Source organism: Hemicordylus capensis, chromosome 7 (assembly GCF_027244095.1).
Source record: "Hemicordylus capensis ecotype Gifberg chromosome 7, rHemCap1.1.pri, whole genome shotgun sequence".
Lineage (NCBI taxonomy): Eukaryota > Metazoa > Chordata > Lepidosauria > Squamata > Cordylidae > Hemicordylus > Hemicordylus capensis.
The window spans coordinates 23,847,760-23,875,758 of NC_069663.1; the positions used below are offsets into that span (position 1 = coordinate 23,847,760).

The following is a 27,999-nucleotide window of genomic DNA, read 5'->3' on the forward strand; positions in this document are numbered from 1 at the left end:
GGAGGGCACATTGTGGCTAAAGAAGTTTTGTGATTCTGTCAGGAAATGAAGAGGGTATGAAACATTTTCAGTCTTCCGCTTCTTCCCCTACACATAAAAAAAAGAGAGTCTCACTCTGTTTCGTTTTTTATAGAGGCTTGTGGATTCACTGTAGTTCGCCACAACACGCAGCGTGCAGCAGTGAAGAGTGTGGACTGCGAGCTGGAAAATCACAGTGCATAGGAAAAGCCCTGCTGGATCAGGCCAAAGGCCCAGCCAGGCCAGCATCCTGTCCTCACGCAATGGCACACCAGGTGCATCTAGGAAAGCTGCAAGTGGTGGTGGTGGGGCATCTGCCCCACTTCTGCCCCACTGGTGTGCCCTAGCACCTGGTGTTCAGGTCATGCCTCAGTGTGACACAGTGTTAGGAGCTGGCTTCTATGCAGATGCCTTTATTTTCATTTTCTTTTCATTTTTTTACATTTTATATCCTGCTCTTTCTCCAAGGAGCCCAGAGCAGTGTAGTACATACTTGGGTTTCTCCTCACAACAACCCTGTGAAGTAGGTTAGGCTGAGAGAAGTGACTGGCCCAGAGTCACCCAGCTAGTTTCATGGCTGAATGGGGATTTGAACTCAGGTCTCCGTGGTCCAATTAGCAAGTAGTTTTTTGTGTGCACCCCATATTTGGTTTTTAAAATAAAAAGCATTCTGGATGAGCTAATTCTGAAAACAAAATTATCAAAAGAAATTGATTTTTAAATAAAATAAATGTATTCCCCTAGGTTTTGCACACTAGGATTTCGCCTTGTAAAAGGACTTGGCTAATATAATTCCATGGAGAGGAGTACCTTGTACTTTCCACTTTTGAACACCAGGTGGCATCCTCTTCATGACTCTAAACATCAGAACATCCCTGCTGGATCAGGCCCAAGACCTATTTAGTCCAGCATCCTGTTTCACATAGTGGCCTACCAGATGCCTCTGGGAAGATTACAGGCCGGCCTGTAATTTCACGGATTCCCCCACCCCACCCCCCAGTCCGGTCCCTTTTTGAACATAGGTTTTTACACTGGGTCCTCTGATTCAGAGCTTGATTGCAGGGATAGATTTTTGCAAGGAGGTCGGCAATTTCATATTTATGTTCTTTAAGGACTCTCAAGTGGATGCCATCTGGCCCTAGTGATTTGTTAATTTATTTTTTCCAGTTTAGAACGTCATCTCTTGTCACTTCTGACTCAATTCTTGAGAAGCCTCTGTCCTTGAGAAGCTCAGTTTAGGCACAGGTATATGCTCAATATCCACCACCGTGAAGATGAATGCGAAGAACTTATTTAGTGTCTCTGCAATCTTCATATGCTCCTTAATAATCCCTTTCACTCCCTCATCAGCTAAGGGTCCAACCACCTCCCTGGCAGGTTTCTTGCAGCTTCTGATGTATTTAAAGAAGTTTCTGTTATTCCCATTGATGCTTTTATTCCCCGAACACTGGAAGTCCCCACTTAGTGTGATGGCATGTTCAAGCCCCTAGGAATATAGGTTTCAGATTTGTAAGGTACTGATTAACGGCTCCTTCTGTGCCTTTCTGAACCAACAATTCCTTTCTGCAGTTAAATAGCGCATAGTATTAGTCTGTGAAGCTCTACCCACCCAACCACCCTTCTGAGACCAGCCTAAATGACCCAGACAGAGGTGCACCTAGGTAATTTTGGAGCCTGGACCTAAAGGCTTTTGGATTCTCTCCCCACCATCACCAGCAAATTAAGCATCATCATGCTCAGCCAGGTGACCACACCACCCTGCACAGACTAAAGAAGATTTGGGGGCCCCTAGGGCCTGTGGAGGCCCTGGACTTTGGCCCTAAAGTCCAGGGGTAAGAGCACCTCTGGCCCCAGACCACTGCACAGTAGCCGCTTATTCTAAGGACCTGGGGAAGGGGGGTACCAAAGGAGGGGGCTCAGGCTGCTCCTCCCTCCCTCATCCCACCAGAGAGCAGTGCTGCCTTCAGGTTGTCCATTTCTCAGGTACCTGAGCTGGCCAGCCTGGGCTGGGTGGGAGAGAGAGAAGCAACTTGCTACTCACCACAGCAGCATGCTGCAAGAAGAGAGCAGGTACCTTCGGGGAAACGTGTTTCCAGAGCAAATTCCTCGAGGTGGCTTACAGAAGCAAGCCACGCCACACAGTGCAGGCAAAAGACACACATTTTAAAAGAGAGCAACCACACAATCTGATCTGGAGAGGAGGGGGGTAGCCAAAATCTGTCCCCATGCCAAATAGGGTCTAGTGCCAGACCCCACTGAGTCACCTCAACCACATTGCATTTGGTGGCTTGTGCCAGAGTGTGGATGGCCAGTGATTGTATTCTTGGGGTGCAAGGAGGGTCCTTCCACTTGCCAAGCAGTGTTCTGGGGCCTAGGAATGGGTTCTGCCACACAGACAGACCCCTAAGTTGCTACCACCTAGCAGTAAGTGCTCAGGTATAGCACTGTACAAATATGTACATGTACACATTGCATACATGAGGATTCTCAGACTTGGTCTCCAGATGCTGTTGGATCACAACTCCCAGTATCCTCCATCGCAGTGACCTTTGCCAGAGGGTTCCATAGAATCCTCATGAATGATAGCCTTTGATATGCATATCTTCCATGCATCTGTCCATATTTTAAAGGAGAATAGGGATCCAGTTCCTATACCTTTAATGTGCAGAAGAGAGATTTTCAGCAAATGCAGCTTTTCTCACCTCTGCTGCGCTATGACATGAAAAGCAGCATCTGAGGAAATTCCTCTTGGTCCTATTTTGTATGTCACTGGCTATCTGAGAAGTCAAATGGTGACCAGGAATGAAGCAACAGGCACCAGGAGCACCAGTGGCATAGAATGTTTGGTGACCCTTCACAAGGTGGGCAGAGTTCACATGTGCAGAATCTATTTGTTTTAGAACTCTTGAGGTTCACCAATCAGACTCTGGTGCAAAATACTGACTAACCAGGTGCAGAATGATGACTTGGGGATGAAGCCAATTATCCTCCCCACTCCATTAGTCATACACTGGGATAACCTGCATGCATATCTACACCTGAATGACTCCAGCTCAGAGATTCTCACACAAAACCCCAAGATGGAACTGATTAAAACAAGCCAATTAATCCTTCTATTTCAGGTGAGGCTGGGAGAGAATTAACTAGTACGGGGTTTCTTAACCTTGGGCCCCCAGATGTTGTTGGACTACAACCCCCATCATCCCCAGACATGACCTTTGTGGCTGAGGATGATGGGAGTTGTAGTCCAACAACATCTGGGGGCCCAAGGTTAAGAAACCTTGAACCAGTATAAGGCCAGTCATGGTAGAGTAGTTGAGTTTGGTGTTGTTGTTTTTAACCTTGAAATTTACTTGATTATTATTTTGGGAATCAAAGGTGTTTGTTGGTCTATTACAGTACGTCTAAAGATCTACTAATGGATTTTAATCCATGTTCTGCCCACCTCCACATTACAGGGCAATGCATCAGAAAGCAGGCTGACCTGCCCCATGGTTTAACTGAGTAATGTCACCTTAATGTTGAACTTTTTCTCTGTTTAAGGCAGGTCACTGTCTCTCAACTTGCAACATAACACTGACCTACCTGGCAGGGTTGTAGTAAGGATGACTGGAATATAATATATGCAACACACTTTGAGCAATCAAGCATGTTGTATAACTGCTAATTATCATGACCCTTCATTATGGCAGGAGTGCCAGTTTTATGTTCTCAGGCATCCATCCCAGGAGCAACAATCATGCAAGGATTTCTGTGGCTCACCTCTAGGCTAGTATGTTTCAGCCTCTTTGAATGCAAAGTGTCTTAGGGGAGCAGCTTTTGTGTTTAGATTATTTTTTGGTTCCTCCAGTATTTGTTAGGAACACACACACACACACACACAATTATATACTGCCTAATCAAAAATAAAGTTTACTGACTTAATTTTTTCAACTTTTCAGCCAAAAACCAGCCTACCCACCCACCATCAGAGCAATTAACATAGCACAATAATGTAAAATGAAAAGGGTGGCTTCTATGAGCCCTGAACGGTCTGTTAGCTTGACTGGCTGATTCCACCTTGGTCTGTTTACAGCTGTAGTTTGACCATGTTTAGAGGCTTGGGTGGCATTCTAAACTGTCCAATAAGAAGATCCCCCCCCAGGTAAAGGGCCTGTCCAACAGGATTAAAGCACAAGGAGCTTTGCAGGAGGGCTTTGGCCAATCAATTTAAAAGGTGACAGCTGAGGTAGGACTGGCCAGGCTGACCTGAACAGTCCAGTGAGTGGAGTATAAATAGAGGGTCCAGGCAGACCTACAGGGAGAGTTGGCTGGAGCTCTGGAGGAGGAAGAGCTGAAGAGAGAAGGCAGCTGAGTAGGAGGTCAGACACCTAAGAGCAGGTCATTGGGAAGGCCGAGGGGGAGCCAGTGGCTTGGCCCAAGGCACAGTCAGAAGAGCTGGCCTGAGCACTTCCCCGAAAGGGTTCCAGCTGCTGCATCTTCAGCAAACCCAGTAGCTGTCTAGCAAAGATGCCTGGGGGAGGCTGGCAGTTAAATGTGGTTAACTGGTAGCAGCAGAGAGCCAGACTGCAGACCTCATTCTTGAGCAGGGGCGTAGCAAGGTTGGCGTGGGCCCAGAGACAAGGTTTTAAAATGCCCGCTCCCCCCACTGAAGCTCAGCTCATGAAGTAAAGAAATCTTAAATGAGGCTGAATAGTGGTAACAAAAAGCAGTTTGTGTGTGTGTGTGTGTGTGTGTTTTTAAAGGTTTTGTACATTGTGGCGGATGCAAGTCATTGAATGGTACTAGAGCAAGACATGCTGTTCTGGTAGCTCCAGGTCTTCACACTCGCATCAATTCCGGAGGATGAATACAACAGAAGGAAGCCCGGGAGGGTGCGCAGCTGGAGGAGTCAGTCATGTGACTTGCCTCTGAGGGGCCCCCAGACAACTGTCTCCCCTTGCCCTATTATAGTTACGCCCCTGTTCTTGAGACAGCAGACAAGGCAAAGACCCAGAGGAGCAGTGGGGCAGCAGCACGCGCTCTCTCTCTCTCTCTCTCTGTCTCTGGGCCCAGCGTTCTAAAGCCACCTGCCGCCTCAACAGCCCATCCGAGGCCAGTGGGGGGGGGGGCTTTTATTTTGAGGCTAAGGGCTTCCATGGTCGAGTGCTGAGAAAGGGACTCTAGGCCAGCAGCTGGCAGAGATTAGGACTAAGCTCAGCCTTACTGGAGAAACCCCTCAAATGTGTGTTGTTTTGAAAGCTACACCAGTTCGAATCGCCCGTTTTAAACACACTTTTCAAAACGTATCCCCTCCATGCCTCACTGTGACCTCAGCAGTATCCAGTCTCTCTGTGCTGCAATGCCTATGCTAAAGTACCACCACCTACAAGGCAGGGAATTCGTCTGGGTGGTTAGGTAGCTGAGGGGTATTCAGACTGGGGAGGGGGCTGCAGAGTGTCTCACTCAAAAGTGCCCTCAGAGGCACCAGGGGAGCACCAGCAGACAGTCATTGGAGGCGTACTACAGGCAGCAGGGCCAAATAGGGATAGTTGCTCTCCCTCTGCTAAAGAGGAGAGCCACCTCTGGATAGGGTGTGTCTTTGGCCAGGGGTTCAGTAATTACTGCATTATTTTGGAGCTCTGTAACTAAAGAGGAGCAGGGGCTGTGCTTTTCCATTGACATTCCCCTTCTCAGAAGTGGGGGGGAATTAAAAAAAATAAAAATCAGGCTTCTTGAAGGAACAGAGGCAACCTTAAAGATGAACACAGGGGGGCAGCAGCGAGTCCAGTTCCGCCCTCGGCTCGGCTCCAGTCACTGAACTCGCCCATACGGGGATGGAAATTGGCAGGAACGGAGCCACGCCCACGACGCCCCCTGTCAAAAAGAGGGACCTTTGGGGTGGGGGCTAGATCCGGAGCAGGATGGGCGGGGGGTGGTGGAGGGGAGGAAGGTGCAATTACTCAGGGTCCGCGTGCTCTTTAGGGATATGGGTTTGGCTCTGGGTAGACTCCAATACCTGGATGGCATGGGAAAGAGGATGGGGCCCACTAGGGAATATTGGGGGGGGGGGAGCTGAGAAAGCATGGAAGCGGAAATTAATCTAGATCTTGCTGCTTCAATCGTAGAGTCAGCATTTCTGCTGTCGGCTGAATCAGGATGTTCACATTTTTCCTATGTAGAGGGCATGACTCGGGGAGGGGCATAGAGGCGATGGAGGCATGGGCTGAGACACCCCCCCCCGCAAAAAAATAATCCCCAGGGAGGTAGACACTAGGCTAACATGTCCCGCCCTACACACAGACACACCCCTACACCTCTTTGGGTTTGTATCTGGCTGTGTTGTCATTTTTTGATGTGGCCCCAGCAAAACCCGAGCCGCCCAGAAAGGCGCCTGCATGCTCTGGAGTGTCCCCCCCCCGGAGATCCTTCCAGGCAGCCTGTGGCGGAGACAGGTGGGGAGGGGGAGAGAGACCGTCGGGAAAGCCGAGCCAGGCGCTGCGCTGCCCACCCCTGGGGCTGGTCCAGCAGCCACACCCCTTGCGGGCTCTTCCCTCTCCTGCCCCTTGCCAAGTTGAAAAGGACGCGATCGTATATCTCCGAATAATGCATGAGAAGATGGGGAGGCAGCCAGGCGCCATGTCCCCCCCCCCGCGCCCATATACCAGCTGCCTGCCTGCCGTGTGCCCCCATGATCCCTCTCCCCCGCGGCCGAGGTCCTGGCACGAAATGGAAAATCCCAAGCGTCGACTATGATGAGGCTTATGTAACCAGAGCCTCATCACGGTTAGGTTGGACAAGGCGCCGGGACACGTGCCGGAATGGATGAGGCAGCTGCTGTCCGGCGGTGGAGGCGGGGGAGAGGGCCCGGGAGGGAAGGTGAAAGGGTGCCTCGGTCTCATGGCCGGACTGCTTGGCGGCGGGAGCCGGGAAGAAATGCTGCGCGCGCTAACCACTAGGCCCCGTTGCCCTCCTTTAGCTGCGACCCAGGAGTCCTGAGGCATCTCTTCCCCCCTCCCCGCCATGGAAAGAGCATCTCATCTAATCAACCCGATTTCTTACAGGGTTTTTTTTGGGGGGGGGGAACTAGACAGGGTTGCCAACTCCACAGTCAGCCTTTGCAGCTGTGCCTTTGACAGCAACTTGCAGGGAACCTAAGACCCCCATGCCGTGAAAAGCTCCAGGAGACCGATACTTGGATAGCAAGCCGCTGTGGAAGGCAGAGGAGCACCCCAGGCGGTGTTTGGCTCTGTTGGCAACCTCCTCTCCCCAGGCATCCTCAGCTGCTCGCCCCCGCCCCAAGCGGAGCCTCAGGAGGCCCGAGACCTTCCCGGCCGCCTCCCCCCAGGAAATCCCTTTCTCGCCTTAACTTGCTTAGCTGATTATCTGCCCGGCCCCCCTGCACGTGAACACACTGGAGAGGATTTGTACAGTGGCTGCTGATAGCAACATCTCGCCCCCCAGCCTTAAAAAAAAAAGAGCCGGCGTTAAAAGAATTAAAGGGTAAATGAGGAACCAGGGTATTATTGTGGGGAGGGGGCTATATGGATCTAAGGCGGGGGGAGGTCATAGCGCCGCGTCTCTGACAAGGAGGGGAGGAAAAGGCAAACCGCGCTGGGAGGTTTCTCATCCGAGATTTGGGTCTCTTGCTCACGTCGAGGAAGGAACTGGCTCGCGCTCTCCCGAAATAGCTCGCTGCCCTCCCCCCCCCACCCCCGCTGTCCTCTTCTCCCCCCATGCAGCTCCGCCTCCCCCCTCCCAATTTTGGAGGGGGCTTCCCCCCCCTCCACTTCCACCCCCCCAGCAGTTGCCAGGACATGAATTAACCATCCCAGCAGGTCACGTGCACCCGGAGTGAGTCAGGCAGCCAGCAGAAGCCAATCTGGGGGATTTCCCCATCCACCTCCTCCCTCCCCCCGCCCCCTTCTAACTAGGACGGAACATAACTAGGCTAGGCGGGGTGTGTGGGTGTAGCTTCTCTCTCCCATCTATTTCAGGAAAGAGAGAAGAACCCCGGGGTGGGGGGAGGTCTGGGGCAGGGGAGCAAAAACAAGGCAGGGTCATCGATCTTCCTCCTCCCTGTTCTTTCTGGCATTTCCCCTTTTCATGACCTGCCTGGTGAGACAGATCCTATGATTCCCTCCCAGCCGCCTCATCATCATCAACAGTCTGTCTGTTGCATATATTACCCCTGAATGGCCTGAAACCCATCTGCCAATCAATGGTCACCATAGAAACCAAATATAGGAGGAGTGACCTTCAGCTAACAATGGGACAAGGGCAAACAGAGTGGAATTAGTTGGGGGAATCCCTGTAGAAGGAAAGGAAAGGAAAGGGTGTGTCCTCAGGATCCTTTTATGCAGATTAGTTACTTCTGTTAGCTAATCCAGGGTGGCTAAAGAAGGGTTAATGGTTAATGCCTGGATTTCCACTGTCCTCTTCTCCTTTAAGTGCATTATCCATAGCACTGTTCATACATTAAGTGCACATATGATTGTTGCTCTTTGCACGTAAAGGGCTGTGCACATATTTCACTGTGTGTCTGCACACATTTTTGTGTGAATGATTGCACATGCACTCATCCTGAAAGTCAACACTGAACCCCTTGATAATACCGAGTTCTGATTGAGTGTGCATGTCTTGAATGTAATGGGTAAATAACCGTTTACATGTACAGATCAGAATTGTGGGTGTGCTGTACACAGATCGTAGTGCATTGAACGTAATGTGTGAATAACTCTTTATTCATATACTATATCCTGACGTGTAGAGGGAGCCAGTCTTCACGTTGAGTTTTAACATGAAAAGGTGTGCATGCATACAAACACTTGTATGTGCATGCAATGTAATGTGTGAATAGCCCTATTTGGAGGCGGGAGGCATTGGGAAGTGTTGGTGGGGGGGCATCACTTTCGCATGATGTACACACACATTTCTTTTGTCCCATTGTCATTGATCAAACAAGTATGGTAGGTATATAAAACAAAATATAAACTGCTAAACCTGATTAACTGGAGAGTCAAAAAGTGGGATATGCCTACTATTCATTGCCAACAATTATCCCTCTTTCATGTTCATGATTTAGGGTGGGTCGGGGTCTTAGGCTCTGGAAATAATTATAATCTCTAATTTGAGGAAGAGGGATTGAGGAATTTCTAACTTGAGGAATAGTGCAACCAAGATGATCAGGGGCCTAGAGTACCTTTCTTATGAGGCAAGGCTACAATACCTGGGGCTTCTTAGTTTAGAAAAAAGACGACTATGGGGAGACATGGTAGAAGTCAATAAAATCATGCATGGTGTGGAGGAAGTGGATAGAGATAAATTCTTCTCCCTCTCACATAACACTAGAACCAGGGGTCACCCCATGAAATTGATTGCCAGGAAATTTAGGGCCAGCAAACGGAGATACTTTTTCATATAATTCCAACTTGTGGAATCCTCTGCCACAAGATGTGGTGACATCCATCAACCTGGATGGCTTTAAGAGGGGTTTGGATAACTTCATGGAGGAGAGGTCTATCAACGGATACTAGCAAGAGGGTTATAGGCCACCTCAAGCCTCAGAGGCAGGATGCCTCTGAGTACCAGTTGCGGGGCGGGGTGGGTGGGAGTAACAGCAGGAGAGAGGGCATGCTCTCGACTCCTGCCTGTAGGCTCCCAGCGGCATCTGGTGGGCCACTGTGTGAAACAGGATGCTGGACTAGATGAGCCTTGGGCCTGACCCAGCAGGGCTGTTCTTATGGATTCTAATCTGTGTTTCTTATCCCACAGGGTGGTAACTAGTCCAAATGTCAGTAATTCAGAGTTTAGAAAAAAGAGGCACATCAGATTGTATACTCAAGACCATTTAACTGGATTGGTCACCATTTAACTACCCTTTTCAGAAAACCAGAGTAATGAAGGGCATGATCCTAAACACACTTACTAGAGAATAAGCTTCATAGAACATTGTGGGACTTACTTCTGAGTAAAGAAGCCCAAGTTTGCACTGTAAAGAGCAGCCATGCTCCCCAGCCTTATTCAGGGACAGGAAATTCTGGTCCATGTAGATGGTTGCAAGTTCAAAACTAGGGAGTGATAGTTTAGAATGATTCAGAAGAAAAAGAAGTGCAGTTGTGTGATATCACAGTGTGTAATACCTGATTTGAGGAAGGGGGATTGCACTCCATATGCTGAAATAAACCCCATCCTGGGTGCCCTGTCCTTATAGTCACTTTTGCAGCTGAGAACTGCCCTTTATATCTTCGCAGCGTGGCCAGATTTTTCCCTTTGGGGTGCATTCTTATGACTGCAGCTTTGCTCAGCTACTTCTTAATGGGCATTCCACACTCCTTAGAATAATGATATTTAAAGCATGTTCAAACAGTGGAATCCCCCTTTTTCTCCTGCAGTTCTTTCCACACACAATTCTGAGGGTATCCTTACAGTAGGACTGTGGCTTTCTTGTCCTATATTAATTAACCTGCTGTGTCACGATGGTAGCTGCATGCAGATGAGAGGTGTCAGCACTGCATTCTTTTAAGGTTCGAGCAGCAAAGGGTCACCCTTCCTGGGCCTTAAAAAAAAAAAAAAAAGCCATCCCAGATCATGTGAACAAAAGGAGGGTTAAGGCTGCCATCCTAAACACACTTACTAGTGAGTAGTCCCCAGTGAACACAGTGGGGCCTACATCAGAATAAACGTGCCTAGGTTTGTGCCATAAAGCACAGCCCTGCACTGTGATTGTGTGAGTATCCTGGACATTTCGGAAAATACTGTGCCCTCTCTTGAATTGGCTGCCTTGCTCCTTAGCTTCACTGAACAAACAAAACCTGTGCTCCACAATCATTTCTACCTTTCTGAACTGGGGTGGTGGTGCTTTAGAGAGGGACATATTTTAACCCTCTCCCCCCGAAGCCTTTTAGCCAGGGCTTAATCCTCAGTTTGAAAACCAGTCGCCAACCCCAGGGCTCACACCTGGAGTGATAAGTAGCAATTGTAATACTAAGATTCCCTTGAGCATGTGCAAAGTATCTTTCCTTCATCCTGAAAGAAGCCTAACCTGTTCCCCCATGTTTGGGATTATGGGATTTTGGTTTAAGAGGCAGGGCATATTTGGCTAGTTCTGACACTTCTCGTGTTAGGAATTAATGGCGGTTATTTGCTCGTTTCTGCTACCACTGTCAGCAGCTAAGAGCTAGGATCACTAGCTATTTTTAAGTCTTCTACCTGCTTCCCCAGCGAGTATTGGCGAAAAATGAAGGCCTCCTTTGCTGAATCTTGTGTAGTCTCCATGTCTAGAGAAATGCAGAGAGAATTTTCATATGGAAATCCCTCCCCCGCCCCACACACAGTGGTCCCATGATCCACTCTCACATTCCAGTGGAATAGGGATGTCATCTAGCTCTTCACCTCTGTGGTCCGGTCAGGCAGAGAGAGGGACGGAGAGAGAGAGAGAATAGGTCAGGTGTTGCGGGGCGGGATTAACGGAGGACTCAAGAAGCCTGATTTCCAGCTCTCTGCTCCAAATTGTAACTTGACACACTCACCTTCCTTCCCAAACCTTGCCTAGGACCTAGACATTCTGATCCAAATCCCCTTGAACTTGGCAGACCCTCACTTTCAATGTAGAGATGGGGATCCTTCCCAAGAGCCTAGCTCTCCTGCCCTGCCCTTGCCCTGTCTCCAACTCAATAGCCAGGTTCCTAATGCACATCCTCTCCTCTTCATTCCCTTTCCAGAGGTGTGGACAGAACCTAGGGGGTCCTGGCTCTGCACAGGCCATCTCCCCTCCTTGCCATAACCCATTCTGCTTCCAGAGTTGAAAGCAATCCCCCAGGGGAAATAGTTTGGCTTGTACAGTTGGGGGGGGGGGGGCTGTTGGGGCTGTATAGTACTGAGAGATCCGTGTTTTCTTCTTCTTCTTCTTCTTCTTCTTCTTCTTCTTCTTCTTCTTCTTCTTCTTCTTCTTCTTCTTCTTCTTCTTCTTCTTCTTCTTCTTCCTCCAGTGTCTCCAACCAGGAGGGGTTGGGATTCCAAGCTGGCCACCTGATTTTGCTTTGCAGCCACAGGAGAGGGAAGGACGAATGAAGGTGAAAGAAGAAAGAGGAACGCCCAGACCGAGACAAAGGCAGAATGAAAAACCTAGCCAGATCCACAGGCGCTGGCAGAAGATGAACACAGCAGGAGAAGCAGTGAGGTGGGACTCACCATGAATAGTAATACACACACACACACACACACACACACACACACACACACACACACACACACACATTTTTTCTCTGGGGTTCCTCTTCTTTGTTCCTCCTCCTCATTAGTGAGCCCTAAGGGGGACTAATCTCTCCATATTCCTCCTTGGGATGGATGGCATAATGCTCAGACCCCATATTTGCCTCTTAATCCACCTGCAAAACTCTGCAGTTGCAACACCAGCAGGTGCTGAAATATCTGCAGCGTGAGGGTCCTCGGAAGGATCCTCCCTGCTGGTCCACCCCAGATCAAGCTGTGGGTGGTGTGGTGGGTGGGGAGGATGATTTATTATCGTTGTTGTTGTTGCTATTTATTATTTATTATTTATTCGATTTCTATACCGCCCTTCCAAAAATGGCTCAGGGCAGTTTACACAGAGAAATAACAAATAAATAAGATGGCTCCCTGTCCCCAAAGGGCTCACAGTCTAAAAAACCCCCACAAGGTAGACACCAGCAACAGTCACTGGAGGGATGCTGTGCTGGGGGTGGATAGGGCCAGTTGCTCTCCCCCTGCTAAATAAAGAGAATCACCACGGTAAAAGGTGCCTCTTTTCCCAGTTAGCAGGGGATTTAGATGCAGGTTGTATTTGGGTATGACTTGTTCTGTTAACAGTTATTAGTCACGAGAGCTGGAGGGCAACTCCAGGTCCAGAGGTCGTAGGCCAATGAATACCAGTTGCAAAAGGGAGTGAGATGGTTTCATGCCATGTTCTGGACTCTCTGAAGGTTGGGTTCTGGGCTGGCCACTCTAGGAGACAGGATACTGGCCTGGATTAGGGGCTGATCCAGGAGGGCTCTACTTATTTCCGCAAAATTACACACTGGGGCCTTTTCTCTGCAGAGAGTTCCAGTTGCTCCTGAGGGCAGAGTTACAAGGAAGCAGATTCAGGCTGTATATTAGGACGAATTTCCTAGCTGGAAGAGCTGTTTGTCAGTGGAACAGTCTGCCTCATGCAATGGTGGGCTCTCCTTCCCTGGCGGTTTTCGAACAGAGGCTGAATGAGCATCTGTCAGGGATGCTGTGGCAGTTTCCTGTACTGAGCTGGGGGTTAGACTAGAAAGCCTCCGAGGTGCCTTCCAGCTCTACAATTCTGAGTTTCCACTGCCCACCCACAAGGGGTACTCTGAGGAAACTGGTTTTCCTGAGCATTGGGGCTCCTTCACACAGGATGTGTGTCCTGCACAAAAGCCACCTCCATGGAGACAATTACACAAATCCTGCATGGAATTCCTCATCACATCTAGACTGATTCACACATGCCTCTCCCATCGCTCACTATTACTTGGGTGTCCCACCGCTGAAAGACAGCTGCTTCCGTTGAAAAGGAAAGGAGTTGATCTGTCATGACTGCTTCACGCGTCCCAGTCATCACTTGATGAACATGCATGTGTGAACTTGCCCCATAGATGAGTGTCCAGATATCTTTACCGTGACTTGTGGGCACTCAATAGGAAGGTGCCACGCAGTGGGCTTCCATCCCATGAACACACAGTCAAATAGTCACATGAATATTTCTCACTCACGGCAAATGATGTGTTAGTGCCATACATTTTCCTGCATGGAAACATCTTCCATGTAGGACATTTCCTCTTGTGTGAACCACTCCCCAGGTTCTTTCCTAGGAATATAGGAGGCTGCCGTATACAGAATCAGACCACTGGTCCACCTCGCTCAGTATTGTCTACACTGACTGGCAGTGGCTCTCCAAGGTGACAGGCAGGAGCTTCTCCCAACCTACCTGGAAATGCTGCCAGGCAGTGTCCCCTCTAACAGGGATCCCCAGATGTTTGTTGATTACAACTCCCAGCATCCCCAGCTGCAGTAGCTTTGCTTAGGGGTTATGGGAGTTGTAGTCCACCACATCTGGGAATCCCTGTTAGAGGGGACACTGCCTTGCAGGGATTGGACTAGGGACCTTCTATGTGCAAGCAGATTCTCTACCACTGAGCTAAGGCATCCTCCTTCTTCAAGTCAGGAATAGGAGGGTGAAGGTGGGGTTAGTGGCTCCGTGTTAATCCCATGTCCCCCAGGTTGCATATGGGGCCTGGGAAACTGTGAGGCTTCCCTGTGAGAATGTGAGGCTTGTTCCGAGAGATCAGGAAGAGGGCTTAGGTGGGGAAGGGGAAGCTGTATGAACCTGCTTAAGCAGGAATGGATTTGAACAAGGAGCTGTCCATTTCAGCACTGCCAACAAGGCTGGGCAGAAGGTGGCATGCCAGCAGTATCCAGCTTCTTGCCGATCAGACAGAGGAGGAGGCGGCTGTGATGGGAACTTCAGCATAACATCACTTTGAGGTACTGAAAGCGAGGGGTGGGGGGACCCCAGGGGTGGGGTGAAAGAGGCAGGGAGGTCTTGACAAGGATGCAATAGTTGGGAGCTGTGGTGGTCAGGGGGCAGGAGTGAGTAGGGTGCAAGCAGTAATTGACATTGAAGCTGGATTGGAAAGAGAGTCTCTTGGCATGATGAAGGGATAGGAGCACTGCCAAAAGTCTGTGGATGTGATGGATTTCTTCTGGAACCCGCCAGGAAGCGGTGGTGGTGGGGGGGGGAGATTGCTTCAGCCAGGGAGCCTCATGACTGGGGTCTTGGTACCATGTAGAGCAAAATCCATCTACAGTTAAGCTCTTTAGAGTCCCTGTGATTTCACTGGCAGAGTTAAGCACGTGCTTAAATCTCACCCATTGGAATCAATGGGATTGAGTGATTCGCTTTGGCTGGATTGTGCCCGTAGCACCTTTTGATTCTCCAAATTGCTTTATATGCATTGGGTTGGAGCCAAAGGTCCCCATCTGCATGGACAAGGCGTCTCCTGCTCCTGCACTAGAATACTGTGGAACACAATAACTTAAATCTGAAACTGCTCTTCCGCTTGTGAAGGAGCATGTGCAACATCTTTCGTGAGCAGAATTGTGAAAACTACGATAACCTACCTATGACAGCAGTGTATGAACTCTTGTGCAGCTCTTGCTCAAAGATTTGTGGGATAATAATACCAGCTATTTCCCTTCCTCTTGTGGTTCTTTGGATCCGACCCATTGTCTGAGTAATCCCGTAAGGCAGATCAGTAGTATGTTTTATTGTGCTCTTTGTTTTTCTTCTGCTGCTGCATGGGATTTTAGAGGATATTTTACATGCCACTGCATTATTATATTGTATCCATCTGTTCCATATTTTGAAGTTTTGCTTTGTTTCTTGCTGGTTGTTCGCTGCTTGTAGTTCTTCCAAAAAAGAAAAACAGGGTGCATATTTAAAACAAACTGTTTATCCCCATTTTGAAGACGGTGAGTGATGGGATTGGGTGGGTGGAAAACCTGAGAGAGATGTATAATGTAGGACTTGTTTGCCATTGGCAGCCTGTGGAACTCTCTGTTATCAGAAGTAGCAATGTCTAAGAATACAGTTACCCCTGCTAACTGAGCAAAGAGGCACCTTTTTAAAGTGGCAATTCTCTTTCTAGCAGGGGAGAGAAGCTGGCCCTATCCATCCCCAGCACAGTATATCCCTCCAGTGGCTGTTGCTGGTGTCTATCATGTTTCTTTTGTAGATTGTGAGCCCTTTGGGGACAGGGAGCCATTTTTATTTATTTATTTGTTTATATCTCTGTAAACCTCTTTGGGAACTTTTTGTTGAAAAGCAGTATAGAAATATCATATTCGTATACAACAGACTGCAAGCTAGGAGCATTGGAGAAGACAAGGAAACTCAGGTTTTAGTTAGACTTCTGGGCAGAATAATATCTCCCTTAGCAGGATCCCAGTCAGGGAACTGCCCATATCAAGGGTGTACTTAAGTCTAGGGAACAAGGATAGCCTGGAACTTCTTTGGTGTACCATTTAGCTTTCTGTCCAGCAGAGTCCACATGACAAAAATAATTATGTAGTTGTGGGAGACTTCTGGGTCCCTTCTAAGCTTTGTATCTACAAGTAAAAAAAAACAATATTGTTTATACTTATTTAAATATCCCTGTCCATGTGCCTGGTGTGTAATAGTAGTAGTAGTAATAAATCCCTGCTCCAAGGAACATACACACTTAAAGTCCGACAGTGTGGAGAGAACAGAGAGAGTGGAGAGGCAAGGATTCTGGGTAACGAGGAATAAATGTGAGGAGAGGCAGTTAGACTCAGTAACTGAGATAATACCCTTTGGCCACTGTGATTGGGGATGGTGGGAATTGTAGTCCAATGACATCTGGGAACCCAAATTTGAGAACCCCTGGTGTCTTGTGGCAGCAAGCATGACTTGTCCCCTTAGCTAAGCAGGGCCCACTATGGTTGCATATGAATGGGAGACTTGATGTGTGAGCACTGTCAGAGATTCCCCTTCTTAGGGGATGGAGCCACTCTGGGAAGAGCAGAAGGTTCCAAGTTCCCTCTCGGGCAGCATCTCCAAGACAGGGCTGAGAGAGACTCCTGCCTTCAACCTCAGAGAAGCCGCTGCCAGTCTGTGTAGACAATACTGAGCTAGATTAACCAATGGTCTGACTCAGTATATGGCAGCTTGTCAGTTCTTGCCTCCCAGTGGATCTTGGCCAGTTTAACCCAGTGATGGATTTAGAAGCCCTGTCTTACGCTGTGGGGTCAGAAACTGGTCAGGATGGGAGACAAAAATGGGATCTAGAAATTGCTGCCCCCTCTCCCCCACTCCCTGAGTGTTCCGCAGATGAAGGGGATCATCCCTTCACCCTTATCAGGCCATGTGGCATTGTGAGGCCCTCTCCTTCCCTTGCCCAGGGATCCTATTTCCCTGGCTGCCTTGGAAACCCCCCTCCCTCCTTCTGTTGCCAAAGTGACTCTGGGTCACATGGCCTCCCCTCTTGCCCAGTTGCCATGGAGACCGGTGAGGGATGATGGAGGCTGAGCAGTGATGCTGGGGCCTACATCTTCCCAAGCCTGGCTCTTCTGGAGATCCAGAGAGACTATGAGTATGGCGTTGGCATTAATCCCTGGAAAGTAGAATCCCATCCTCCACACAAGCATCCTGCTCCTGGTCAGATAATCCTGTAGCTTCTCTCCAGTCCTTTTTACAGAGGATGCTCACATTAGGCTCCATGAAGCTGAAACTGGTGGTTGAAATTGTGAATGGATTCACTGTGGTTCAATTTCACGAGTAGAAATGAGACTTTCAACATTATTTTCCAAGGCACACCACAGTGGTTAGAGTGCTGGACTAGGACCAGGGGGACCTGAGTTCAAATCCCCATTTAGCCGTGAAATGCACTGGGTGACTCTGGGTCAGCCACTTCTTTTTCGGCCCAGTCTACCTCGCAGGGCTGTTATGAGGATATAGACAAGCACCTTGCTCTGGGCTCCTTGTAGGAAGAGCAGGATATACATGTAAAAATAAATGTAACCCCCCCCCCAAAACCCACAACATACAACCAACCGCCCCCCTTCTATAATTCACTGAGCCCACTGAAAGGACTGGGAATTCCTGATGATGAAACCAAGCAGGGGTTGGAGAGTGGGGGCTAGATCAAAGGCCTCTGAGAACCTCATTGAAGGACGAGCTGGATAAAGAGCTGGATCCCAGTTCAGGCCTCTCAAAGCAGCTCTGAAGTGGGGTTGCTTGCCAAAAGCACCCTGCAAGATGCTTGCTGTGGAAGGCCTTGCCATGGATGATGGATGGGCTGGAATGTGGTGATTGTGAGACTATACATATTAGAGCAGGGGTTCCCAATCTTGGGTCCTCAGAGGTCCTTGGACTCCAACTCCCATCATCCCTAGCCACAATGGCAGAAGCCTGGGAGAATCCTTGCCTGAAACACTGGAGTGTTGCTGGCGGTCAGAGTAGACAGTTCTGAGTGAGAAGGGCCAATGTTCTGGCTCAGTAGATGGCAGTTTCCTAGGTAGTTTTCTCAGAGGGCCTCTTTGAGAATGCAGCAAAGCGAGGAAGGGCAAGACACCAGCTGCAACCCTTCAGAATAGCCTGGATGGCCATCCCCACTCTATGTAAATACATTGCTGCCTTATACGGAGTCAGATCATTGGTCCATCTCACTTAGGATCCTCTTGGATTGGCAGCAGTTTGCTGAGTGTCTCCAACTGGCAGCAGTTCTTCAACAACTCAGACAAATGTTCTTTTCCTGCTACCTGAGAGCCTTCTAAGCCTGGAGGTTTGCACCTGGGACTTCCTGCAGTGCAAGCATGTCTTCTGCCACCAAGCTATAGACCCCTTTCAAATTAATTCCCAACAAAGTATCTTGGAACTAAATGGATTTCCATGGGGCTCATTTGGAGAGGGAAAATCTGGTGACTTTGGGGGCAGAATAATGTATTTGTAAAAGAAGTTTTACAAAGGAAACAAACGTCGGGGTGTGTATTCACAGAGTTGCTTTGGTGGAGTGTGGGGACCCCCTGTGTGGATGGGAGAGGCATTGCCATGTGGAAGCACCATGTGGGGTGCTGCTGTGTGGGGTGGACCTGTTTGGATTTGAGGTTGGAGGGCGCAAGGATGGGGGGAAATGAGTCTGTCTCGCAGCCGCTTGAGGGTTCTGGTTTGCTTTGGGGGCCGGGATAGAGCAGAGCTTGGCATCTTAGCCACCTGCAGGTCTGTATCGGTGCTGAGGAGAAGGTGTTTGTGTGTGTGTGGGGGGGGGTTCCGTCGCTCCATGGATGCCGTGGCCCTGGGTGTCTTGAGGATGCTTGGACCTGGGGCTGGAGTGTGCACCACCAGAGGCCTGCCGGGAACTGTGCAGTTGGGCAGCAGCTGTGGGAGACTCCAGGTTTCTTGGGAGGCTGCCCGGCAGTGGGCCTGGGCATCTCTGCAGCCGTGTGGGGCGGTTGGCACGGGAGGGGGGCGCCTCCTGAGCCTTGCTGTGGGGCATTGGGCTGGCTGTGCTGCTGAGGCTGGGGGATGCCCCCAGCTCCTTCTTCTCCCCCACCCACCTTGGGGGAAGGTGAATTCTGCAGTAAAAGGGGCGGAGCCTGCTGCTGGGTCGGTGTGGCGGGGTGGGGGGAGCAGCCGCTGATTGGCTGCGCCGCCTGCCCTGGCTCAGACAGCAGAGGCAGGAGCGCGCCGGGTGCTGTCCTTCCGCGCCTAGCAGCCGTGGGCACAGCATCCCTGGCTGGGGGCGCAGGCAGCTCCCTCCTCTCCCCTCTGTCTGTCTGGCTCTTTCTTTCTCTTTCTCGCTGTCTCCCCGGCCATCCCCCCCTCCCTCCCTCCATCCGCCATCCAGACACCCCGCAGGAGAGTCTGGATCATCCAGGCTGAGACGCCGAAGCTGCCAAGATGGGGGTAGGTACCAATGGCTCGCTCTGCGTGTGTTTGTGAACGGCGCTGGTGTGGAAACCCCCAGAGCAGGCTGGACTTGGGGATCTGGACTCTCAGGGGTGCAGATCTCATTTGACCAAACTCCACCCCACACCCTAATAACCGACCCCCACCCCCCACGAAAGCGCCTTTCCTCCTACCTCCTGCACAAATTTAAGCTCCTTCCCTCTGCCTGGTTCCCTTGCAATTGTAGGCGTCTGTGTGCTTTGCACTGACAGCTGGGCGCCCTTGTGCTGCGCGTGCACTTCCAGCCATGCATCCATGGCCGCTGCATGTGCAGGAGAATCCCTTTCTCTGGGCGCCTTCTGCTCCTTTTTGCCAGCGCAGCGCGCTGCTGTCTTCCTGCCCATATCCGTCCCGCGCCCACCGCTCGCCATGACGCGCACCCCACCGGCTCTGCCTTCCTAGAAGTGTGTCTCCTTGCCATGATGCCCACAAGCAAACTATCCTGCGCCAGGGCGCCAGCTCCTCCTAGCTAGATGTGCATCCCGTCTTCCCATCTCCCACTCGGCACATGTGTGAACCCCTCTGCACCTGGCATGTCGGTGCCCCTGCCTTTTGACATTGGGAATGGTGGGTCTCTGGCGTGCAGCATGACACCCCCACCCCGGCTCCGTCTGCGCATGGTGCGTGAGTGTGCCCATCTGCAACTGTGGAGCTGGTACCCGTATGTAATGCCCTCCCCCGCCAGCACATTCGGTAACCTTCTTTTCCCCTCTGCCTGTTCCATATGCACACGCCAGGCAGCCCTGTTCCTTGCCCTTGGGGGCGGGGGCGGCGGCATCCTAGATCGCTTTGGATTGACCCCCCTTTTGCATCTGAATGTGTGGACCCCTTTCTAACCGCCGGGGACATATTTCTAGCTAGGCGCTGATAAAAACCGCCTCCCTGTTCTTATCACTTCTGGGAATGATGAGAAGTGCTGTGTGTGTGTGTGTGTGTGTGTGTGTGCGCGCACACACAGAGGGGGTCTGTACTGTGGCAGTGTGAGATCCAGTCTTCAGGGCTGGGGCTCCCTTTTATGTTTGTCTCTTTGCGGGTGGCGGGGGGGGTCTGTCTTGAGTCCCTGAAAATTGGGGTGCCTTAAAAAGCTGTGGGGGGTGAGGATTTGGGGGATGCCATTTGGATATCTCTTTGGGGGTGGGCAAAAACGTTGCACACAGAAAAGAGTTGGCAAGGAAATGTTGTGGGGGAATCTCTTCCCTCCCCATGGATGACAAAATGTCAACTAGGGATGGATAGATGGAGGAGAAAGGATGAGTCACTCTGCTGGGGAGGGAGAGGGAGAGGGAGAGAAAACATGAAAGCAATGGAGGATTAGAAAGCGAGGATGCTATGAGCAAAGCAGGATGACAGCAGGAGATGGCAGAGGCAGAGAAATTGTGTAGAGGTATGGAAAAAGGAATAGAGAGGAGGAGGAGGAGGAGGAGGAGGAGGAGGAGGAGGAGGAGGTAAAAGCACTGGAAGCAAGAGCCAAGCAGCCAGAGGCAGTCCTAAGGAGAGGGGGGCGCTCTTGTCCCCTTCATTGAGATTCAGGGACTGTCATTTCCTCTGGAGTGGGGAGACTGGGGGGGGGGGGGCTGCGGCAGCTTAAGGCAGCAGCAGCAGCAGCAGCCCCTTCTCTCTCAGCAGCACAGCCCCGGGACACCCCAGTTGGCAGGCTGGAAGCACAGTGGAATGCATAGCAAACAAGGTCATCTCTCCCCCCCTGCCCCATTGCTGCTCATATCACAGCTGACTCTAGTCACTCAGAAGTGTTGGGGGGGGGGGCGGCTGCATGCCAGACACCCTGTTTTCTTTCTGGTGAAGCCATTTCTCGACTCTTAGGACTGGGAGCCCTTGAGGGGTGCTGGGGGAGAGAACGCTTGGGACTGGGTAGGTCAGGAGGATCTGATGATGACCTCTCGCCAAAAGATAGATTCCTGAGTGTCCCCAAAAGAGAGAAAAAAGCATTTGTGGGGGGGGGGAGTGGATGCCCTTCTCTTGATGTGGGAGGAGATGGGGTGAAGGATGCAGGAATACATGGGGGAAGGCCGAAAGGGGCGGGAGAATGAAGGGGGTTGTGAAAAGATGTGTGTGTGTGTGTGTGTGTGTGTGTTGGAACATATGGCCAGAGAGCAGCTAATCCGCCTTTCTTTCTGGCAAGGAGGGAGGGGCCCTCATCAAAGCAAGGGCACCATCCTTGCAGCAGCTGTAACCTTGCAAAGAACCGAGCAGAGAGACAGGGCCAAGCTTGTGAGGGGGGGAGGGAAAGGGAAAGCACAGCCATGGGGCAAGCTGGAGTCTGGATTCTCAGTGGGGTGAAGTGACATCTTCTTCCCCTATATACATGCATCATTGTTGAGTTTGCTCAGAAGAGGGAGGGAGGGGATTGCTGGTGCCTCTCTCCCCTCCCTTTCCTCTGGCTGTTCCCCTCCCACATTACATCCCCCCCACCTCACTTTCCCCTCCCTTTTCTGCCTCCTGTATTTGGTGTCTGCAGATAAGGAGAGACAATCTCTCTGCCAGTAACTCTCTGCAGCAGGAGTGGGGGAGGGAAGATGGACTGTGAGGAGGGGGTCGAAAATAGAGGGGGGAATGGGCAGAGAGGGGAGGGGGTTGAGTCTGGGCCTTGTCTAACCCAGATTGAAAGCAGGGGTGAATCTCCCCCCCCCCATCCTCTGGATCCCTTCCCCCCAGTACCACCTCCCCGCTTCTTGCTTATAGGAGTTTCAGGCCCTGAGGAAAGAGATTCCCCACATCAGTGTAGAAGTATTCAGTTTCTGAGGTTATAGGGAGAAGACATCCCCTGCCACTTTCCCCTCTCCTCCTCAGGCTGGCCTTGTGCCCAAATGTCTCATCTTAGCTGGGTCACCCTGACCCAGTCACCCTCCAGGGAATGATGCCTCTGGAAGCCTTGCAAAATCAGGCAGGAGTGGGGAAGCTTGGGGTGGGTGGGTCGGGTGGACTGGAGGCTTCTTCTCTGCCCTTCCTCCTCCTCCTCCTCCTCCTCCTCTTTCATTTGGCATGGGGCTCTGCGGCTGGTGAGCCCTACTGCAGCATTGGCGCAGCGCCAGGGATCTCTGCCTTCCTTCCGTCGCATCACTGCAGAATATGGGGGTGGCGGTCAGTCATGATCGAGCTGGGGGGGCCCAGGGAGAGCCCCATGGGGGGGGCAGTGCCCCAGAGATCCCGTGAGCCAGGCACAAGCGCTTGATAGCAGCTTCCTCTCTCTGACCCAGAGTAACCAGATCCAATGTACAGACCCCAGAGGTACATTGGCAGGCTTTGTCCATAGGAGAGAGCAGGGGGGCACCCTCTTTCTAGGTCAGCGGAAAGGGTGTTTTCTCTTCTCTGCACTGCAGTACACCCCCACCACAGAACCCCCTGGGGGCAGTGGGGTGTATAACCACATAAGTTATCAGTTGCCCCATCTCAACCAGTAAGTCATGGCCAAGACAAATGCTTAGTTTATTTAATTAAATGCAATAAAACAAGCATTTCCCCCCCTCTCTCATACACCCCATCCCCAAGACCCCAGACCCCATCCTAATTCTCGTGGAAAAATCTGTGTGAATCTGCAGCGTCCCCCACCATGGAATAATGTGGCAGTTTTTGTTATGTGCACAACTTCTGTGGATAGTAACTTGTGCATGTGTGTGTTTGGACACATATATCTCCTTACGGGGAAAGGAAGCACATATGTGTGTGTGCACATTAGAAAAGCTTTGGGATTTGGCATGGCATTAAGGTATATCTTCTTTCGCTCTCCCCCTGGTTATTGGTGTGTATGAGGATGCATGAACAAGAATGTGACCACGCATGGTTTTCTAAGTATGTCATAGGCATGGCTCAACATGTGACTTCAGGGCCTTGGGGTCTGTGTGTGTTCAGTTTGATTATCTGTAAATGTGACCATCTCTCTCTCTGTGTGTATGCTCAAGTATACCTATTCATGTTCATCTCTGTGTTCGCATGTTTTGGGGTGTCTGTTTGGTACACTTTGCTCTCAGGTTGTATACCAAATCTCCCAGTTCCTTGGCAAGGATTTATGTTGCGGGAGGCCTTGCTGTCATGGCTGTGAAGGAGGACGATGGTAATAGGGCTTTTGATTGCTCATCCCTGTGTTGAGCCGCAAGGGGGTGATCCCAGCTTTTAGGTGTGCATTGGGGCCTGAGGTTTTCAGTCTTAACAGAGCCTCTGGCCTTCTGGCAAAGGGGTGCTGGGAAGGACATTTCAAGGGCAGTCAAGGTCACAGAATGGCCTGATAGGGCCTTTATATTCCATCCTTCCTCCCTTCCAGAAAATGGGCTGGTCATTAGTTTCATTAGAACTGCAGCAAATACCTTCAGGCTGCATACAAATGATAGGTCTCGTCTCTGGTTCAGAACAATCACCTCCAACCCTGGACCCTGTTCAGTTCTGGGTGAGTCTCTTTCTAGGCAGGGACTAGGAGAAAGAAAGTGGTGTGAGACTGTATGAAGATGGTAGTTTTGGGGAACTTGAAAGTGGTATTGTTGTTGTCCTACACAAGATCAGGGTGTTTCTCTCCTCACTCCCCCCACCTGTTGTCGTTCAGAGTCAAAGAGGTCTTTTAGGTTTTGATGTGTGTGTGATAGAAACCTGCAATACCTATTTGATCAAAGACCAAAGTGCAACAGAAACTGAATGACAGGCAAAGATGGCCCTTTCATATCACCTTCAAGGACATTACTGTCTGTGCACAACTACACAACCACCTTCTTTTCCCGGCCAGATGGAAACCCACACAGGATTGAACAGAGGGCATAAAAAAGCAAAGGTGGAGACACCACAGGGATTGAACCTGGGACCTTCTGCATGCAAGGCGTGCACTCTGCCACAGAACTATGGCCTCGCCAGTGATGGAGTGTGATGCTTCCCTCTTCTCTCCCAGGATCTATTCTCCATCTCTTTCTGATGGTAAAACTATGACCATCAACGGATTCAAAAGCATGTCCTGTCTTCTCCTGCCAGTGGAAGAGGGAAAGCTACAGGTTAAAAGACAGAATGGTTTTATTATTTATTTAGTTGACTACCTAAAGCAGAGGTTCATTCCAAATCTTGGATCTTGTCGGACAATCACTCCCCCCATCATCCCCTTTGGCCAATGTAGTCCAACAGCATCTGGGGACCCAAAGTTCTAAAGGGACAACCACAAGGAAACTGCAGTCCAGCAAAACCAACAAGTAAACAATGGAGCACTAAAACAAGACATTGTATTAGTCTTTTAATCTAAAGCCTGTTTAATCCCATAATACGGACACAAGAAATAAATCAACTAAATAAATAAATTGTGAACCGCCCAGAGACATAAGTTTTGGGCGGTATAGAAATATGTAAATTTTAAAAATAAAAAAATAAGAAGTGAATGGCTGGATCAGGCCAAGGACCCATCATATCCAGTGTTTCCAACCAAATGCTTCTGAAAGCCCAGAAGCAAAACATGACAGTAATGGCCTTCCTTTGTCCCCAGGATCTGATACTTTGAGGTCGAACATGGAAGTTCGATTCACTTGTCACTGCTAACAGCCACTGATATCCCTCTTCTCCTCTGTGAATGTGTCTGATTCTTTTCAAAACACCATCTAAGCTAGTGGCAATCACTACATTTTGTGAGGCTATGCTCTTCCATCACTCCATGTTGTTCTGTTGTATGAGGAGGTCTTGCAGTGCTTGTAGAAAATGTCCACGCCCAGAATCTGATGACCCTCCAGAGGCCTGGAGTTCCACAGCTGTGGAAAACCAACTGAGAAGGCCTCTCTCTTACCCTGTTGTATGGACTCAGCATCTAGATTAGGGCTGCTCAACTTCGGCCTCCTGCAGATGTTGGCCTACAGCTCCCATAATCTCAGGCTATTGGCCACTGTTGCTGGGGATTATGGGAGTTGTAGTTCAAGAACAGCTGGGGGCCCAAAGTTGAACAGGTCTGATTAGATAGTATATTCAAGAAGGGTTTATTAATGGATTTTGATGATTGTGAAGGAACACAGGAGAGAAGAAACAACAAAAAGCCTGCTCTTGACTATTTGGGTGCTTATAGTTTGTGGTGTGTGTGTGTGTGTGTGTGTGTGTGTAGATGCTTGTACTGGAGTGCTTCCCATGTATAAAAATATATCTGCCCAATCGCATCTTGAGAATGCATCTTTCCTATTGGGGTTGGTGCCCTTACATTTTATCCCAGAGAAGACAGTTCTAGATAGAATGATGGCACCAATGATGGGAGTGGGCTGGGAAATCTTGAGATTCAGTGGCTCCCCCCCATTTAACATCCTTGCCTCCATTTCTTTCTCCCTCTGCAGTATGGCCGCTCAGATAGCTACCGCGTGGCAACCACGCAAGACAAACATGACGAGAAGAGCTCGCCCAAGAAGGGCAAAATGGCAAAGGCCCGAGATCTTGATGATCTTAAGAAGGAAGTGGCGATGGTGAGTGATGGGTGAAGCGCTGGTGGGTGGTGGGTGCTGGCCCTTGGCCAGTAGGGGGTGCTACAGTGACGATGGTGCGGTCACTCCCAGGCCAAGAGGAGATACTGGGAGGACTTGGAGCAGCAGAAGAAGGAGAGCAGAGAGATGTCTAATTCTCCCCCCCTCTTGCGTTTTCCAGACAGAGCACAAAATGTCCATTGAAGAGGTGTGCCGGAAATACAACACAGACTGTGTGCAGGTGAAGAGAGAAGGGCTTCCTGTCCTGGGGTGCTGGAATCCCTCCTCAGGGACTGGGAAGAGGTTGGGGGATAATTTCAGCTGCCTGGTCTTCTGCTTAGCCCCATGAACCTGGCTGAAGGCACATGGATGAGATACACCGTGCAGAGATGGCCAGCAGGGAGTTGAGTTGGAGGTGGCTGGCACTGAATGCATGGCAAGATGACAGAATGCATGGCAAGATGGTGGTGGGTTGGGGGTTTGACCCCCAGGATGGTGTGTGGTGGGGGGGTTAGAATGACGAAAAAGGCCATTTCAGGTGCTTAATGAATAGATCAGTAACAATAAAAGGGAGGCGGAGGCTCGGCTCAGAATGAAAAGAAGGTGGCAGGCAGACAGAGCCAGCTTTCCCGTGGACATTTCGGTGCCTCCCCGGGGCATATTTGGAAAGGTGGCAGACTATACAGGAGTAAGACAGGACCGTGAAGTTGGGCTGCAGGTTCCAGAGGGGCATCCTGTTCCTGCCTCCAACATCCTACTTCCAATTCCTGTCATTGTGTGAAATATTTTTTTCAATTTAAAAAAATGGGGGTGTATTTTCAATTTGTGCATCAGGCACAACGTAACTAGACTTTTGGGTTCCTGAGAGCCTTTTCATTTGCATGGTTTAAACTGCCTTGAACTGCCTCTCCCTTGAGTGCTACTGATGTTGTGGAAGGCAATGTGTCGGAGAGGCATTTGTACTGTAAGTGAGCATTCTGGCCAGTGTGTCCTACCCGCTGCTCTGAGTATTTCAGGGCAAGTGAAACCAGAGCTGTTTTGGGCCTTGTAGATGAATTAGAGTCAGGGCCCTTAGAGTCAGGGGCTGCAATCCTAAAAGCACTTAATAAAGAGTAAGCCCCATCCAACTAAATGGGATTTACTTTTGCATAAACATGCTTAGGAGCTGTTTACACAGAGCTGAAAGAAGGCATGTTGGAGGGAGGAGAGCTGGTCTGCTGAGAGCAAGCATGAATTGTCACCTTTGCTAAGCAGGGTCTACCCTGGTGTGCATTTGAATGAGAGACAACACTTAAGAGTCCTGTGAGAGATTATCCTTATGGGATAGGTCCACGCTGGGAAGAGCACCTATCTGCTTGCATGCAGAAGGTTCCAAGTTCCCTCCCTGGCAACATCTCCAGGTAGGGCCGAGAGGGACTCCTGCCTGCAACCTTGCAGAAGCCGCTGCCAGTCTGTGCAGACAATACTGAGCTAGATGGAGCAAGGGTCTGACTTGGTATATGGCAGCTTCCTATGTTCCTATGGGAGCATCTGGCTCTGTCTGGGGTGGGGCACTGATGTATTCCTTTCTGTCTCCCCACCAGGGTCTGACCCACAGCAAAGCCCAAGAGATCCTGGCCCGAGATGGCCCCAACGCACTCACCCCACCACCCACCACTCCCGAATGGGTCAAGTTTTGCCGCCAGCTCTTTGGGGGCTTCTCCATCCTCTTGTGGATTGGCGCCATCCTCTGCTTCTTGGCCTATGGTATCCAGGCAGGGACTGAGGACGATCCAGCCAATGACAACGTGAGTGACGCAAGAGGCAGTTTCTGCCTGTGGGGCAGGAGGCAATGTGGGGCAGGGGGGGCAGGAGGCAATGTGGGGCAGGGGGGGCAGGAGGCAATGGGGCGAGGCAGGGGTTTCCCGTGAAGCGTCTGATGCCCCACCTATCTGCTCTCGCCCTCCCGCAGTTGTACCTTGGTATCGTCTTGGCCGCTGTCGTCATCATCACCGGCTGTTTCTCCTACTATCAAGAAGCCAAGAGCTCCAAGATCATGGAGTCTTTCAAGAACATGGTGCCCCAGGTACGAGC

The 27,999-nt window shown here is 50.4% G+C and overlaps 1 protein-coding gene across 1 annotated transcript in view; it reads left to right on the plus strand.

Moving 5' to 3' along the window:
• The first annotated feature begins 19,244 nt into the window (after positions 1-19,244).
• Positions 19,245-27,999, plus strand: part of ATP1A3 (ATPase Na+/K+ transporting subunit alpha 3) — a 30,336-nt gene continuing 21,581 nt past the window's right edge. The window contains exons 1-5 of the mRNA XM_053267124.1: positions 19,245-19,468; positions 25,804-25,929; positions 26,108-26,167; positions 27,510-27,713; positions 27,878-27,991. Coding sequence (XP_053123099.1) covers positions 19,463-19,468; positions 25,804-25,929; positions 26,108-26,167; positions 27,510-27,713; positions 27,878-27,991 — 510 coding nt within the window. The 5' untranslated portion in view covers positions 19,245-19,462. The remainder of the gene's footprint in view (positions 19,469-25,803; positions 25,930-26,107; positions 26,168-27,509; positions 27,714-27,877; positions 27,992-27,999) is intronic.